The 18283-nt window shown below is 54.0% G+C and overlaps 1 protein-coding gene across 2 annotated transcripts in view; it reads right to left on the reverse strand.

Annotated features, from left to right (window-relative positions):
- The window catches only part of SPOCK1 (SPARC (osteonectin), cwcv and kazal like domains proteoglycan 1), a 453180-nt gene that overhangs the window by 19182 nt on the left and 415715 nt on the right, over positions 1 to 18283 (reverse strand). For both annotated transcript variants that reach the window (XM_037060963.1, XM_037060953.1), the window contains one exon: positions 1979 to 2095. In XM_037060963.1, the coding sequence (XP_036916858.1) occupies positions 1979 to 2095 (117 nt within the window). The remainder of the gene's footprint in view (positions 1 to 1978; positions 2096 to 18283) is intronic.

An 18283-nucleotide genomic window follows, 5' to 3' on the forward strand; every position in this document is an offset into this window, starting at 1 on the left:
CTCGGAGTGAATTTACTCAGACCCGAAGCGGCTCTCACTTCTGCACAGAATATCCTGTTCATCGGTTTCAGAGGCTGGCACCATACCGGCACGGGAAAGAGGACTGACCACCGAAAAAGTGCCAAGCTGGCTGGGCAGTAGGCTAAAGGTCAAGACCACTTCCTGTCTACTTGGAAGTTCTAGAAAGATGCTCCTGCATCTGATATCTGGGGGTGGATGGGGGACAGAGCAGCCCTTCTAATGGGCCCCAAGCATGCGGGACATCTAAGGTCCCACGTCTCCCCTTCAGAGCTCCTGGACAAATGGAGCTCTGGTACCACGTCTGGTCCCACATCTCCTGATGTCAGAGCTCCTGACATCAGTGTCTCTGCCTGCTCGGGCCTCCAAGCCTCATTCCTTATATTCCCTTCACACCAGTGGCTTTGGGACATGAAACCTAAAGCCTCGTTGGGGACTCAGCTTTCGTTCACCTGAGGGCAGGTCTGCATGTGGACCCTCCGGGGACTGGAAAAGAGTGTCCGCAGAGCCCCAGGGCCCAGCTGCTCCTGGAGGAGCCCAGGGAAGTTTCTCTAGACCACCCTTGACTGAATGGTCCACAGGCTCCCAAGGAAGGCCCAGCAGGGGTGAAAAGAAAGCACCTGACCCCCCTCCCCACAGATGCAACCACGCTTAGATTTCGGGAAGCAAACATTCTCTCTCCCTTAAGGGAGAGGATCCAAACTTGGGAAAGAATTGTCCCCTATGTTCTCTCCTAGTAGTTCTCTCCGTGGCTCCACACAGAAAAGAGTAACCAAAAGTTAAGGGAATCTTCGTATTCTGGCTGGAGACCGGATGCTGGTCAGACTCGGAATCCCAACACTTACAGAACTCCGTGAACTTGAGTAACCGTGTTGCCGGCTCACCTGTCCTGGGCAGACCGGCCTCGGTGGGGAGGAGCCCACCACCTGTCAAGCACAAGGATGAGGACCCGCTCTGAGGGCTCTCTCTGGTCCTTGACGAGGCCTGCGTGGCCGCTGCCGAGTCAGTGCTGGGTGGGGGCCCTGCCTGGGGGTGTCCGTGGAAAATGAGATGTGGCCTGACAGATGTTCACAAAGATTATCAAAGATGTTTGTACGATGCTGTTTAAAGTAGCTGAACATCAGGAATAACTTCGGGGCTCCAAAAACGAACGTCTACTTATATCAATCCCATCGCACCCGTAACCTGGGTTCTGTGCAGCTATTACGAATCAAGGCGTTACTCTGTGGTATGGAAAGACGCCACGGTGTGTCGCAAAATGATAAAAGGAGGTCCGAAAACAGTCTGCTAAGTGTGATACACACACACATTTTTTTCTATAGGATGAGGAAAAAGATGTCTCACAACATGCTCAATGGGTGTTAGAATGATGAGTTTAGAGCCCTGGCCAGGTAGCTCAGTCGGTTACAGCACTGTCCTGATACGCCAAGGTTGTGGGCTCGATCCCCAGTCAGGACACGTGAAGGATCCGCTGGTACGCGGAGCAACAAGCCAATGTGGCCGTCCCTGTCTCCCTCCCTCTCTCTAAAATCTGTTAAAAATTTTTAATGGTGGGTTTATAGGTTTTTGGACATTTTTATATATATATCTTATTTCCTAAAATGCCTCTACTAGACGTATGTTAATTTTACAAAAACACAGTTGACCCTTGCGCACTGAGGGGCAGGGGCACTGACCACTCGCACCCTGGAAAATCCGAATGGGGCCTCAGTCAGCCCTCGGCACACACAGACTCCCAGCCTCGGACCCAAAACATGTGAGTGCATTGTTATGAGGCATCTCCCCTCCTCTATATTTCGTCATTTCTGAAATCTGAAAGTGAAATACTGTTATTAGTGGGTGTATTCGGTGCAGTGTCTCCTTGCTCATCCCAAGTGCTAGTGTGGACTCAACAGTGTTAGATGCCCGAGGAACCTGGCATTTAAAATGGAACAAATTAGCAAGAGCGGGGTGGTCTTACTGCCTTGGGCTGCGTCAGGGCTGGTGGGCTTGATGACCCTATTGGCGTCCTCATGGAGGGCTCCAAACCAGTCTTTCAGCCGGGAGGCGAGGTTCCTCAGCTCCTTGTCTGTGCAGGCTGCGGAAAAGCAGAGGGGGGGCACAGTGAGCCCTGGGCCTTCTCCTGTCCTTCACTCTGTGCCCTCACCGTGGGGTGCCATCCTCAAAGCCTTGCCCAGACACACCTCCCTCTCCGGCCACAGTGTAACTTCTCACCCCCACTCTGATACCCCTCCCCCAAAGGTGTGGGACAGAGAGCCTCGACTCCCGGGGCAGGCCGCCTTGTTCGGAACTGAACTCGGGCTGCCTCTGAGCTAGCAGAGCAAGCTGTCCTGGGCTCACTGTTGTGACCCAGCCTCAAAGGCCCTCTCAGAGGCAGGCCTCCAGCCCCCCGCCCCCCCTTGACAGCGCCTGCTCTTGCAGTTTGCAAGAGAAGATTACGTTGTCCACTAGACTCATAACGAGACATTGACAGTCAGGAACAATGAATGCTCTTAGGGAGAGTCTGCCAAGGACACCAAAAGGTCCCAGGAATAGCAGACTCTCAATTTTGCTTTAGCCCAAGGTTTGGGTTTGCGGATGTGGGTTATTTTGTTAGCCTTTCCACAGACGGACTTCACTACCCCCTAGAGACACACAGAGCCTTCCCCATGGGAGTGCTTTCTGTTTGCAGCCCACCGGTGACTATCTGGCTCATGTTTTAGGTAGGACAGAGTGACCAGGACCAAGGAACACTCCTGGGAACAAGAAAGTCTGGATGGGTGGGTGGGGGGGTGGGCAGATGGGGGGGGGTCAGGCTATCTGAAGGGCTCATGGAGCATTGAGATAGGACTTGAGGGAAGAATCCAGAGGCGTGATCATGGAGCAGAGGAGGGGCTGACGTTCCCTAGCTCCCCAATTTTGCCCTAATTGTAGGTGCTGAGAATTTTGACAGAGGGTCCAGGCAGTGAGCTGCTACTGAGACACAGAAAAACCAGCAATGGACTTAGTGACCTGGAACACCTGGGACAGAAATTAGAGACCTGCGGGGCCGAAATCCCAATGAGTAAGAAGGGGCAGAGAGGCAACCCTGCAGCTGTCATGCAGCCAAGCAAAAACAATGATAGGACACAGAGCCCAGTTCTGAGCATCTCCTGGTGCTGCCAGCACGGGATGCAGGTAAGAGCCAGAGTCTCCCAGTGCAGAGAGACCCGGGCCAATGTTCTGGGCCCTGAGCGACCAGTGAGCTGACAGGCAGCCAAGCTCCAGGCCAGCCTCCAGGGAGTGCAGGCTCTCACTGACTTGAAATGTTGGCCCCTATTTGCCTCTCAAAGGGCAGGATGATTCCTCTCCCGAACAAAATAACATCGTCCAGGTCTTCTCATTCTGACACTCTGGCACCTCTCCCACCCTCCACTCAAGGGCAGGTGAGCAGATCCAGGCTGCGGCCCGCAAGCTCAGCCCCCTCCCCCCCCCACACCTGCTGCCCTCCTCCAGCCAGGACCCAGACCCGAACCCCACAGAGCATGAGTGATGGGGCGGCGCTGCTGAGCCCTGAACTGTTGGCGGCCTCGCTTTCAGCAGCCAGAGCAGGACTTCCCACAACCTGGGCCAGGAAACGGTGCCAGGCGCCAACCTGCCAGGCGGTGGCGTGTGTGGCAGCTCCGGGCCCACGCTCGCTGCCCATCAGGAAGCCCGTTCACCACGGACAGGCTTGGTGACTCAAACCAGGGACTGAACTGCTCAGTGACTCAGTTCCCTCATCTGTAAACTCAGGACATCAACACGTGACATGAATTAAACAAGGGATGCAAATCACTGAGCAAAGCACATGGCATGTAGTGCTGACATTCAGCAGGTGACAGCTGTGGTTTCCATTGACATTACTAGTGTTGTTCTTGATTCTGAGCATTCCCAAGGGGAGCGCACCGTGCACACCGGGGCACTCAGAACATCAGTAGGACAAAGGTAGTGGAACGAAGCGGGCTTTGGCCACGTAGGACCTAGGTGGAGACGGATGCGCATGCTGGCCGGCACAGTCGCCACTCGCCACATGTGGCTGTGTGTGTTTTATGTACATTTAAATCAATTACAATAAAAACTAAAACCCAGTTCTGCTATTGCACCCATCCCACTCCCAGAGCCCCACAGCCATGCACACGTCATGGGGATCCCGTTTGGCCAGTGCAGGTGAGACTGCCCTGGGCAGCACCCGACAGAGTGAGCTCCACTCCTTCCCTTCAGTCTTTACCAGTGGGCTGCGGCAGCCCTGAGCCCGCTCCAGCAGGAGTCGGAACCTTACACTCAGCCGTGCGCACAAGTAGGAGGGGAGAGAATTTTTTTCTGACACTGGTACTCACAGCTTTGCCCGGGTGCCTGGCCGGCCTTGGGTGCTGGCCAACCCTGTCACAAGCCCGTGGGCCCCAAGGCAGAACCTCTGAGGCAGACAGCACCCACTTTCCTGACTTTTAATTTGCTACCTTGAACCAAACAGGGGAGGATGTGGCCCCTTGAGGGCCTGTTGATGTAGTCTGTTGTTGAGAGGGGATGGGATGCGAACCCTGTGGCCAATCTCATGTTTGAAAATGCAAAATTCATAGTATTAGCTTCTCCTCGAGTGCAATGCTCACCAAATGTCCTACCTGTTCTCTAAGCCGAGAAAACTGCCAAGGTGATGCATGCCATGTGGCCCTGCAGGGTAAATCAGCCAGTCACGCGGAACTGATGCGGGGCAGGTGTGTGGGTGGTCAGAGTGTTCAGGAGACCACTGGTCCCCTGGCTGCCCAGAGCGCACTCTGGGGCCCTGCAACCCTGAGTCTGTGCTTCCGGCGGAAGCGCATGCAGGATGCTGTGGGCCTGGGTGGAGAGAGGCCTGAAAGCCAGGATAGAGATGAGTGCACTCCAGTTCAGGGCCCTGTTTCCTCACACTGTCCTCAACTGAATGGTCCCTGGGAGGAGAAGGCCAGGCACCGTCTGCCTGGAGCCAGATGCAAACCAGAGGAGAGAATGAGGATGACAGCCTGCTGAGCGCGGTTTGTTCACACGAGGGGTTCCCGCACAGCACAGTGGAAGGAAACGCTTGCCTTTCGAAGTGCCTGCCGCAGCCCCTGGTATGGACAGACTGAGGGTGGATTCTTTCAGAAAGGGCACTCACAGGGTGCGACCCGGACACTGAGTTCCTTCCTGGGGAGAAGTCATTTTGGGGGGAGAAAAACGTAAAACCACGTCCACCCGCCACGCTCTCTCTCTGCCCTGAGGTGGCCATCCCTGCAGTTTCTAGAGAGGCGTGGGACGGCCTCTCCTCCCCTCCTGCCCCGACCCTGGCCTGGTCTCACTCGCTCTCTTCTGCCCAGTCATCTCTGGCCAGCGCCCTGTTCCTCAGTGTCTCACACCCACCGTCTGTAAGCCACTCCCCACGTTTCCTACACGGCCTCAGTCTGCTCCACATGGCGCCGGGGTCTGGGCCGTAGCTCCGAGACCCACTGACATCCCCTCAACTTCTTCCAGCCGTCAGAGAGTGGCCCTCAGAGCCAACACCTGGGGACCGCCCCGGATCCCTACAAAACCCCTGCTTCTTGCTGTCTCCACGGACAGTCCCTGTCACCACCACCCTGTCCCACCAACTCCATGGTCTCTGGACTGTCCTCGTTCCCCACATTCCCTTCCCCACCCAGCAGCCAAAGCAACCTAGAACGGGAATCTGGTCACGTCACTCCCCCACGGGGCTGCTCCCGAGGCTCCCACCCACTCTGCAGACACGTCCAAACTCCAAGGTCCAAACTGCCACCTCTGGCCTGTGCGCTCTGTCCCTCCCAAACTCTGTTCCTCCCAAACTCTGTTCCCCTGGAGCTCACCTCTGTCTTCCTAATGCCACTGTCTCTGTCAGACCCCTGCTTTAAAGCTCCGCCCTCTTCAAGGGCTTCCCCAGCCCCCACCTCAGGGAGCTTTCCTTTGCAGAGGCTTCCAGTGTCTGGCTCCTGGGATGGTGTGCACCCTCCCCTCCCGCCACCCAGTGACCACTGGCCCACACCTGTCTGCCCCCGGGGCCCAGCCTCTAACGGGCTTGGTTGGTTCCCAGCATGAAGAATGCTCTGGATGCTACTCAGCACAATAACCGTCTTGTCCCTGCCTGTAACCCCCACTTGCCCACCTGCAGAATGTCTAGTAAAGCTCAGACCACTCTGAGGGGCCGGCCGGACTGGCCCACACCGGCTCTTGGCACTCACCATCGGGACGGGTACGGAGTAGTTGTTTGAAACACACGCATTTAAAGAGAACACACTGGTCCCAAACTCCCCAAGTCCCACAGTGATTGGGCAGCAGAGACGGGTCTGGCCCGGGCTGTCATGTCGCTGGGCTGGCCCTGGTGGCTGGAATGTCTTCCTGCACAGGCTGGGCTTATGGGAGCCAGAGGCAGTTAATGGACTAGGTCCGTGCCCTGAGCTGGAGAAAATGAAAACCTCAGGCCCTCATGTGTGAAGGGAGTTCTGCCCAAGATGTGGGGGAGGCAGCAGCCGGGAGAGGACAGATGGGCGGGCAGCAAGTTGGGCTCTTGCCCTCACTGGTGTGGGCAGCCCTTCCTCTAGCTCCCAGAGCACGGGTCACAGGGCAGCCACAGGGACATCCTTAGGGAACAGTGGGGTCCATGGCACGCGACTCCAAAATGAGCAGAAGCAGCTCCCTCTCCAGGGCAGCAGGGCGCAGGCAGAGGAGGGCAGGGCAATGTGGGGCTCTCCGGGTGGACACCTCCTCCCAGGAAACAGGAGCAGGCGCAAGGAGCAGGTGTAATAAGGCGCATGCAGGCAGCACTGGGGAAGGTGTATAAATAAATAGCCCTGGGAAGAAAATATGACCGATTTTTCCACCTTGGACGCCCCCCCGCCCCACTCCCGACCAAGGTTTGGAGCTGTAAGGGGCATTAAGCTGGACTGGACCCGAGTGCCCAGAGCAATCACAGCCCAGGGGACACACTGAGCGACCCAGCTGGTGGGAGGAAGGACCAACTGCTGCCAAAGCCACGGGGCAGGAAAGCTGCTGCAGGGCCAGGCAGCCTGGCTGAGGGGTTTGGGGCGGGGGCTGCTCTAACCTATTGGCTTTTGCTCCTGGGGAGTCAGCCAGCCTGGGCGTCAGCTGTTGGTGGACAGAGAGGGTCGCTTCCCAGCAGAATGAGTACCCACAGCCTGGCTCTGCCCACCCTTGGGCCCCATCACCCTAACTTGCTGGCTCCTCTGTCTTCCTTCAGACAAGTCCAAAGGCTAGTGAAAAGCAAGTGAGGCAGATGTTTCAGAACAAGAAACCCAGCTTCTTTGAAAAGCACTCCTGAGGGCCATAGCTGGGCCTCCGAGCTGGTCTCTCTGACAGCTTCCGGGGCTGAACAACACTCCCCAAGGCCCTCGGAGGCCCGGGCAGAGACAGGGAAGACCAAGGAGCCACCCACAGAGGTGGTAAAAGACGTCGGGGTGGGGACAGAGCATAGAAATGCTTTATTAAAAGCTGCAGCATTGCATTACATAGAGTGGGAGAGAGCAAGCCTGTGTGTGTGTGTGTGTGTGTGTGTGTGTGTGTATGTGTGTTTTTTTTACAAACCCTAAGTGGGGCTGCATTTGAACCCGACTGCAGATGTGCAGATGTTTGGGAATGGCAAGTCTGACCTGCAGGCATTGTAAGATATCAGCAAACCTCTGCTAGGGAACCAATTACTAGTGTATTCCTGTAACTCCTTCAGCTAAAATGCTGAAGGAGATGCATATGACACCTGTCATACAGGCCTTGCTCCCTCACCCACCCTGGCCTCTCCAATGCTTAGCTCAGGGCTTTGGCAGAAGCCAACATGAAAACAAGCGGAATTTAATTCAACCTTTCGTGCCTCCAAAGGTAATCAAAGAGCCGAACCAGACTGGCGTTCTCTCCAGAGCAGGCCAGGAGGCATCCCAGCCTCAGAGACTGGGTGCCAGCCTTTCTCCTCCAGGGGCCTCCCTGCTGTTGTGCTAACTACTCAGAGTCTCTCTGGATCAGCCCACGCAGAATGCTTGCCGTTCGCATCTCCTGTGAAAGGTCCCGCTGAGCCTCCTCCAGGCAGAGATTAGGTTCCGGGCAGAGCCTGGACTGAGCCAACACAAGAGGCCTTCCTGAGCCCCCTCACCCAGGGCCGTCCTCATCCTGGAGCTGCTGGAGGCCTCTGGCCACATGTGGCTCCTCCTCCCAGTGGGGGCCTTCCTGCTGTGGAATATCTCACACACAGCAAGTGCCCCAGGGGCGGGGACGAGTGCAGGGTGCTGAGTGGGAGCTTGAAAGAGAGAAAAGAAGGAAGGCAGCAACTCCCGTGGCAACACAGGCTCTCACAAACTGGGGCTCAAGCAGGTAGGGGTGGATCCATGCACACACTTGCAGGAGCAACCGTGTTGCGCAGCTTTAAAAGAATCCTGGGGTGGCAGCAGAGAGTGACTGGGCCCCAGAGGAAGACAGGGCCAAGTTCAGGCACCAGCTCCGCCAGCCCTGCTGAGACCCGATAGGCACCGTTTCCCAGCCCCAGTCCCAGCCCCTCACCTGCAGAATGAGGCAAAACAGACCCAGCTTGGAGCTTTAAAGGGGGGGGGGGGCGGAGGCTGGACAGAAGGGACTTACACACTCAGTGCTCACCAGCTGTGGGCTATAACACTTGTGCGGGGGCCACAGGGTGGCACAGTGACTTACTAGATGGAAAAGTGTGGGACTTGAGACCTGGCCTTCACATGAAACGACCACTGGAAGCCAGCCATCGAGATATGGTTCTCCTGTCCTTCATCAGAGGTTAGGGGACCTCTGCAAGGTCTACACACCCAAAGTGGCACAACTGACAGGAAAACCTGTCTCCGAAAGGGAAGTTCACTGATCTGTGCGGGTGCCTCACCCGTGCTCCCGCCCAGTCCCCAGGCCCTGGAGCATGCCACGCCCTTGGCCTGGGCACAGCCGCCTGCCTGCCTGCACTGCGGCCGGGGCTCAGGCCCTGCAGCTGGCAGCCAGGTCTGAACGCCTGCTACCCAGTGTGCAAGCGGTTGCTTTTTGCACATGTCACTGCTCTTCTCCAAGCTTCTAAGTTTTCATCTGTGAAATTGAGATGAGGACAGAATCAACTTTCTGTGAACATTAGCTTCCAAAGAGCCCGGGTGGCCACTAGCATCTGCCCCCCTGAGGAACTCCGGGGGTGGCAGCATCGCCCCTAGAGGCCGGCGGGCAGTAAGCTCCAGCCATGAGCGGTTTGGGTGCCAGCACCACCTGGAGGTATCGGGGGGGAGTGTTTAAAGCACACACAAGGGGACCCCATTTCTAATAGAGATCATGGAACAGAGGTTTAAGCCGGGTTACACACGCGCAATTTAAATAGTTGCCTGTGTAACTCTGGTTTTTACTTTTAGTGCCTAAAACATCAACCTATATGCATGTTCTCTTATCCTTAGAGGTAAGTTTAAGTACAAACAGGCACGAGAGAAGGAGTTAGGGCCCCTTTATTCAGGAGCTTGCTGATAAAGCCCCTCTTAAAACAGTCTTTGGAAGAAGTAACGTTCAAGCACGTGAACTTGGAGGAAGATGAGTAAACTAGCGAACAGTGCAGCCCTCACTCAAAGGTGCATAAATCCCCTCCCGAACCCGTTAAGACCATTCTCAGTGCCCCAACCTGAGGAGACGTTCACGTTCCCCTTGGTTCCAGAGGTGACCCCTCATCTGGAGAGAGGTAGGCATCTGGGGCCAGCGTTTGCACATGTGCGTCTGCGCAGCAGCGACCCGAGTGGCCCAGAGCAGGGGGTTAGCTGGATGGAACAAGCTAGTGAAGCGTCTGATAAAATCCACACTCCAGGGTAAAAAATACAATTATTGAATGTGTGGAATATAGGTTAGCAATGCCCACTCTGGCTTTGCCTGCGTTTCCCAGGCAGGGGGACCCTGGAGCAGAAAACAGCAGTGTCGCTGAAGTAGTTCATGGCTGATCGGCCTTGTTAGGTCCTTTGCTTAAAGGGCTAAACTGGAGCCATGACAACTGCTTTTCTTGCCTCTGATTAGTAAGGGGCAGTGCTTCAGGAAGAGGTGTGGGGTGCAGCCTCAGTAGAGGGCAGAGCCAGGGGGAAGGGGCCAAGATGCTGATGGTTGCCCCGGCCTGGGGACATGCCCCTGCAGAGAGGCAGACTGAGTGCCTGCAAGTCAGTTTGCCATTTGTTAATGCATGAGCTCAAGTGGCTGAGGATAGTCAGGGAAGGCTTCCAGGAGGAGGCAGGACAAACTGATAGAAGATCAGAAAGAGCAGAATCTAAGGAGGACCTGCCTTCTGAAACCATAACAGGCATTTCAAGCTGTTCCAAATCCTGCCAGATTCAGGGCTGGACTCCACATCCTCTCACCCTCAGGTCATGCTACTCTCTCAATTTGTCTCTGCCCTGGAAGCCTCGGGGCACGCAGATGGCACCCAAGCTTCGCGGGATGTTCTCTGGATTCAGCACCTTGTCACTGACTCAAAGATGAAACAGTAGCTCCTGTGATTTCTGTTTCCGGAAACACTAGTGTATTTGATCAAAATTGCCTGCTTACACATCTAGTCTCTAACAAGGCAGAAGGACACAGCTAGTAATTTCTGTCTTCCCCTTCTTGTATAATCAACAATGTAAACAGAAAACCCCCCACAAATTCCGTTGTCAGTAAAACCTGTGGCAGAGAGCTGTATTTCAACAACACATCAGAAGCTACCGGGCTGGAATGAATGCCCAGGTGGGTGGCTTCTGAGGTACTGTTCAAATACCTAAGAAATTAAAAATAAATAAAAGTGTTTCTAATGGGCAAAGGGCTCCTCCTGCAGTGACAGGCCAACATTTCCTATTCAGCAAGACCTAAGGGACCCAGAAGAAAGATGGCACAGACCAAGCAGAAGCTGCACAGGGAGAAAAACCAGGTAAGAAAGCAGGAAAAGAGCGAGGTGGCCAGGGGGCGGCGGGCCTCGGAAAATGCCGACAGAGTTGCTCTCCCTAAAGTGAGGGCTCACCCCAAAGCACATCGGCACTGCAGCAAGAGCACTGGAGACGCGGTTGAGCAAAGCTGATGTGAGAGACTGTCTTGGGCCGGATGAGATAGTAACTATTATCACTTCTATTTCTAGAAACACTACTATATTTGAGAGTTAAATCAACAAACTGAGAAGGCACAGTGTTAGCCTTGGAAAATCAAACTAGAACGTACCAGGCTGAGCGACCCATCCTGAAGAGCCACCCTGTCGGGCCTGATCTGTCTCACGGAAACAGAAAGAGGGGCAGCGAGTGGAGCAACCGTTTGGGCAGGAGGCCGTGGCCTGGGTTGTGCGCAGAGCAAAGCGCTCAAGGGTTGTGACGTCTGCGAATGCAGACACGCCCCTTGCATCCGAGGACTCCCTTTCAATAGGGGGCAGTGAAGCCCAACTTCTTCCAGTGACAGTGTTGTCTTAGAGATGCTGGCACATTGATAAAGACACGCATACCTGTAAGTGTATATACACGTACATGAAGGAAAATACTGTGGAAAAAGCAGCAAAACCTATCACAGAACACTCAGCAGAAAAATGAAAGAGGTGAAAATGCGAACCAATGATAACAACATGAATTAAAATGAAATAATCAACTTTGAAGAAAGAGAATAATAATGTATAACAACTCAGAGAAGAGATGAGCAGGCACCAGAGGAGATACGGCTGGCTGTGAACATTTACATCCCAGGAGAGAAGTAAAAAAACAAAAAAACCCAACGACAAAAACTCAAAATCATCATTATAATGAAGCCAAACTAGAAAAAGCACAAGAGAGAACAGACACTGGGGAAACTCAGAAAGGCAGGAAGATGCCAGAAATGAGAAGCGTGAACAGCACGGAGAAGACATAAAGAAGGAACTCCAGAGGAGGGGCGAGTGCACGACGCTGCAGAGAAGAGGCGAGGGGCCCCCAAACGTGTGTAACCGAAGTCTCTGGAGAAACCAAAGGAAACAACTGAATGGGGCATAGACTTCAAACGTAATTCATCAAACCACACCTGAGTGAAAGAGCTGAACTGACATACTGAGAAGGCACAGCGCCAGCTAGGAATGGTCCAAACTGAGATGTATGCTAAGGAAATTACTAAATTTAAAAAATAAAGAAATAATGACAGAGTGGAGAAAAGATAACCACATAACTTAGGAGAGAAAAAAAATAAGGCAGCCCTCACATTTCAGAACAGCAATGTTAAAAATCTGAACCCAGAGGAACACTGTCTGTAAGAAAGTCAGGAAAGGACATTGAACCTCGGCTTCTAGACCCTCCCGAGGAACCAGTTTTGAACACGGGACTCAGGGAATATGGTTCCCACACACCCTTCACTGTAACCAACTACGGCGATGCCTGGGAAATACATATATTTGTGAATGAACAAAGGTGGCAATTAGGGTGACATAAGAATGCAAATACCCCACAGTCTGACAAGGAAGAAATGATACAACTACCACACACACAAAAAAAAAAGACGAGAAGAGAAGAAGATGCCGTGAGGGCGAGTTGGCCGACTGCCTTACGTGCAGCAGTCGAGGGCCAGACAACAGCATCCAAAGATGACAAATCAAACACCTAATGGAAGAATGAACATATTTTATAGAACAAAGGTAAACCCTAAGAGGGTAGTTACATGGACTATTACTAAGTGACAGAAGATAGGGAAGGGAAGTGGAAAAGGGGAAGGGAAAAGACAGAAGAACTGTATTGGTTTTAGCACGTTTAAAGCGGTAACCTCCCTGAATATGAAGAATCGCACATACACACGCCCCCACACACCGCCCACCACACTACAGCCCAACATGTTTGCATCAGTAAGTCCACCTGGGTTAAAATTCACCTCTTCACAGAGTGAGGTTTTATTTTCAGACAGGGTCGCAGAGAAAAACCTAACCCCATGTAGACCGCAGGAGATGTGAGTAATCCAGAAAGGATGTCGGATATTTTGACTCCAAAGTCACACATTGTGACTACAATCTACCAGTATGCACACGGCTGGCAGTAACTGGAAAACTCTACAGCTACTTGCATGATGTGCCAGGAGCTCCAAGATGTATTAAGTGAAAAAAGCAAAGTGCAGAGCAGAAGGTGTCACGTGCCAGTGCCTGTGTAAAGGAGGGAGCGGGGGACAAGAGTCCGTGCCTGTATTTGCTTCTGTGTGCATCACGAGCCTCTCCAAGGATGCACGGGAAGCTGGTAACTACGGCCGCTGTTGTGCAGGAGGTGGGAGCAGACGGATGGTGGACAAGAATGGGAGGAAGAATGCCCGCACTGTGTGTCAGCTCTCATGTGAACATACAAATTTAAGTGCATCCTTGTCTGTGTCCCCACTCAACCAAGTGCTCCCTGAATGTAGGGACCCTGGGTCTCACTCACTCAGCTGCCTCCTCAGCTCTGTCTCGAGGCCCAAAACAACATGGGGAGCCAGTCAAGGTTTGCTGAATGAATCGACAAACGAAAGAAGGAGTGATGACAAGGTGCAGGGCAATGGCCCCGAGGTGGGGAAAGCTCCTGGGCCGGGAGCCTGGGAGCCCCGGCAGCTGTGTAGCTCCAGGCAGTTTGCACAACCCACCAGCTGTAACGCCACACGCTAGTATTTTGCTCTCGAACCCAAAGGGGAAAGCTAATCCCTAAATCAACGCAGTCTCTGTGCTATTCTCCGCTCTGCCCTGCAACCCTGGGCAGGTCTAATCCAGCTGCAGCACCCCCTGAGTCAGACACCCTGGGGGCGCAGAGGTGACCAGGACCCAGCCCTGGCCCAGGCTCAGACCCCTCTCCTCCTCTATAAAAGGAGAACGTCTCCCCTCCACTGAGTCGGTGGGATGTTGACGAGGAAGACCTGAGCTGACTGCTCTTCCAAAATGCTCTTCCCTAGAGAGCCAGGGCTGGCTCAGTGTGTTGATCTGGGGGGATCCCCTCCCCACCTACTGGTGAAGACTCGACTGCCCCTCTGGTGGCGGGGGGGGGGTGTCCCAGGGCCCACTGCATGCAGCCCCTCGTGTCTGTGCTTGGTCACACACGGCCTGCCATCCCTCCGGACTCTGAGAGCCCACGCAACATGGATTCTGCAGCAGCCACGTTGCACCTACCCCCAGCTCCCGGCAGAGTGGCTGGTTAGAAACCAGCATCGATACAGACACACAAAGGAAGTAACATGAACACTTGGAGCTAAGTGAAACACAATAAAAGCATCGAGAATGAGCATGCCTCGAGGACTGAGAGGTGAGTTGTAACCAACACCGAGACAGACAACTTCCAGCTAAGAGAAGACTGACCTTGGGTGGGGGGAGAGGCAGGAGAAATACACGCTGACTGACTCCACAGAGCTGATTACCCAGAGAGACACATGCCATCTCCGTGAAGCCTCGGGGAGCCTGTGTGGGAGGGCGGTCCTGCTACCTGTGCTTCGCATTCGAGAGCACCTCGGCAGGTTAGGGACCCTGCCCTTTCTTGCCTCCACTTTAAATACCATTTAAATGTCAAACGTGGCATTTAAACCTGGGACCAAATGATTCCATTCCATGTTCCTCACTCCACTCATGCTGATGTGCTTATGGGGCAGGATGGCCTAGTTCTTCTACGCCAGGTGTCATACGGAGACCCCACCCTAGGAAATTACCAGAAAGCCTGGCAGCTCTGAGTTCCAGGTTCCACAGGCTGAAGTTGGGCCCCTGGGCTGACAGATTGGCTCTAGCTACCTGCTCACATCTCAGACCTTCACCGGCAGCCACCTCGGTCTCATTTTCATGTTTCTCCGCAGAGTGTGATCGAGGGATGCAAGAACGGGTGCACACACCTGGCTTGCCTCAGCACCGCTTCCCACTGCTGTCTGGGTAGTTACCAAGGAGTAATTTACTTTATCTCGGTCTCCGTGAGCTTATTTGGAAACCATGGAATGCTGCTTCTAGAAAATTAAGGTTCATTTTCTGTGAGCATTCAGCCAATAGTACAGGCAGGAGACGGTGATTTGGAGGTAACTGGCTTATGCATATGTAAACATGATGCATTTAGCAAATTATGCAGACTTCACACTCCAGAGCATTGAAGAAAACAAAGGTGCCTTCCCAGGAAACTCTACTGCAATAGAGTCGTTCTGAAAGGAACACAGAATTATTGCTTTGTGCGGATATCTGAACTCGGATGTGAATGGAAAATAATGGTCTACAATGCGGAGCAGGGGGTGGGCTCAGCAGGATTTGAACAGGGCCAGTTTTAAGTGGTGTTAAGGTGTCTTTAAGGAGCTCAGAGAATTACAGCCCATAACGTGCCCTGAGATTGAATTCCTGGTACAACCTCATCATTTCAAACTCAGTTCCACTGTGACCCTCAACTTCCCAGCATGTGTTTCTCTCCTTGGACTCAGACAGGGAATTCTGGGTCTACCTTGGGCCCAAACACACTGTGGTAGTTAGAGCATCGCTGCGCCCTCTTAGACACCTTCCTGCTCTCCACTAAGACCTGTTGCCTCAAGTCCCTTCTCACACCTCACCAGCAAGAAATTGACTGAAACGTAATTACCAGTATCACTCCCCTGAGGGCAACCTTCAGCCAGAGCTGTGGACTGGACACTCTTGGGCAGGCCAGCATCATGGCGGTTCGTTTGCCTGAAGGCACAGTATCCCAGGGGTGCCCTAGCTCTGTGCCCATTGGCCAGCTGTCATCCATGAGAGAGATGGCACCAGCGCAGCTCGGCTTGTGTCATGGTCCTCAGTACTAACACCAGTGGTGACCCAAAGTCCTGAGAGCTGCCAAATATTAAGTACCTACTATTGCCAAGCACCATTCTGCTTGCACTTGGCCTTCACTGAACCCTGGTGAGAGCTCGTCGAAGTCACTGTTACTGTGTCTGTCTTGCTGACGTGGAAATGGAAATTAGGGAGGTTACGTGACTTTTTCCTGGCTGCCTCTTTGGGCTTACTGTATGACAGGTGTGATGCACATGAGTGTGACCTCCCTGAATCACTGTGCTGCACACCAGGAGACACGAGGTGCACTCCTGTCCATCCCTAGGCTGTGAACCAGGAGGAAGTAACATCACGTGTCTGGGTCAGGCTACTGCAGGGTAGAGCTGGGAGGCACATTCAGGCCACAGCCATGTCTGCCTGCTGTGTCCCAGATTCTCACCACTCAGAAAGCTGCCCCCCATTGCCAGAAAATTCTCTATTTGCCAGAAAATGAGGAGCCAGGGAAGGAGCAGCTTGGGCATGCGGAAATCACGCTGGTCTCTGGTTCATCCCAATCTGTTCAGTTTCTCCTCCGCAACTCCTTCCAACACACACCCCGCACCCCAGACACACACACACACGGTTCCCTGTGATGGACCTATCGGCCCCCACAACTCTGAGGTAGGCCCCGTCATTTCCATTTTATAGCTGTGGAGACTGAGGTTTGTAGAAGTTATGCCACCTACTCAAATGCAGCAAAATATTAAGTAGCAGGGTTTGCACAAGGCTGTCTGACTCCAGGCGCTGAGCCTTCGCCCAGGAGGCCCACACAGTTAACCTAGTGGTTACTGACACAGTGCAGAGGGCCCGAGAGTTGGTTCTGATTAGGATTCTGTCTCAAGACGAGGACCACGCACTGGAAATTATGACCCTTTAGTAGCCTTTCTATGACACTTAAGTCAACCAAGCAGAGACGGCTGCAAAGATTTTGTTGTACCAGTACAAACAACTACAATGCCGACAACCCAAAACCACCACCACCACCTAGAAGGAAACGTCCAACAACAGGGATTAAATTGTGGCTCACAGATGGGTCTGAGAAGCCATTTTAGAAGGATGACAGAGATATTACAGCATACAAATGCTTCCAAGTGAACAGAAGAACACCAAAGTATTTACAGTTTGATATTATGGTTTCATAAGCTGAAATGGGCAGTGTCGGGGGAGACAGAGGGAGAGGGGGGGGAATACACGGTAAAAGTTCATAACGGGTCCATTACAGATGAGAATCTCTGTGGTTGAGTCTGTCCTTTTGCCTGTGGTTGCTTTCGGGCTGTCCACCGAGCAAACACCCGAGGCAGAGGCAGAGCGGGACCTGCTGGGAGCAGGAGGGCCCTCCCGGGCAGAGCTCTCCCCCACAAAGGGCTGTGTGCACAGCTTGGACACTCTCATCTGGCTTTCTGTCTCAAGCAATAAAAGTCCTGACAGGAACAAACTCCTACGAGGGTCAGAAGACACCCGCTTTCACCCCTTGTCCTCCTGTGGCCCTGTGACGTGAAAGGACTGGCCCGTTGCCTGACTCTGGTCGCTCACAGGGTCAAGGGTCAGGGCCAGGGTCTCACCCAGCAAGCCTGGCAGCCAGACATGGCCAGACTGGTCTGGAGGTGACATCTCCGGCCCCATGACCCCGAGCCTGTGCCATCGAGCTGGGGCTCCCTCTAAATGCCACTCTGGGTGACAGTCCAGAAAGATTCATCCTCCACTCTCTCCAGGAGGCGCCTAAAGCAGCTGTGGAGAAGAGTCCTCCTCCATCGTGTTAGTCTTGGGAAAGACGAGCCGTCAGCTTCTTAAAGGGCGAGCAAGGATCCAGATGCTAGTGTGGGTAACATCTGGTGTGCTCTCGGGGCACCTTCCCCCATCCCCCTCTCCCCGGACAGGCTCCTCCCCTGAACTGCAGACCCGCTGGGAAGAGCAGTGGGGCCCTGAGAGGTCCTGCTCCTGACCCTGCCGCCCTGTTGCCAGGTCTCCACAGGGAAGGAAAACGGGGTCTGTCTGGTTGTCACAGGTGCAAGTGTAAGAGATCAGAGTGGCAGAGTCCTCTCCCACCCTCTGCGCTCACGTACCCACAGTGGCCTGTCTGGGCCATGAGTGTGGTCTGCACGGCCATGTGAGAAGGGAGACAGATGCACGGTGAGACTGTCTCTTGCATCACCAGGCCCAGACACCGTCCCAGCCACCCTGGTGCTGGAGGATGAGACACTGAGCCTGACAGTATGTCACTGTGCAGGGGATCCAGCCAGTCTGGGGTGTGGAGCAAGGAGGAAGGGAAGCTCCCATACCCTGGACCCAAGATGTGGAGTCCGAAGGACACACACACTGAAGGGCCAGAGCTGGGCAGGCTGATGTCGCTGCTGAGGGGGACAGAACGTCAGGCAGAGGAGGGTCACGGCATCAGGGCCACTGTGTGCAGTGAATCCAGACCCCTCATAGACACCTGTGTGCCTGGAGGCCTCTGTAGACGAGCAGCTGCTGTGCTCCCCCGTGAGCCGACAGTCCTCATGTGGACATGGGCAGATGAGTGCTCCCAACAGTCACGAAGCTTCAGTGTGG

This window comes from Sturnira hondurensis, unplaced genomic scaffold, assembly GCF_014824575.4.
Source record: "Sturnira hondurensis isolate 20B ecotype Veracruz unplaced genomic scaffold, ASM1482457v3 Scaffold0001120, whole genome shotgun sequence".
Lineage (NCBI taxonomy): Eukaryota > Metazoa > Chordata > Mammalia > Chiroptera > Phyllostomidae > Sturnira > Sturnira hondurensis.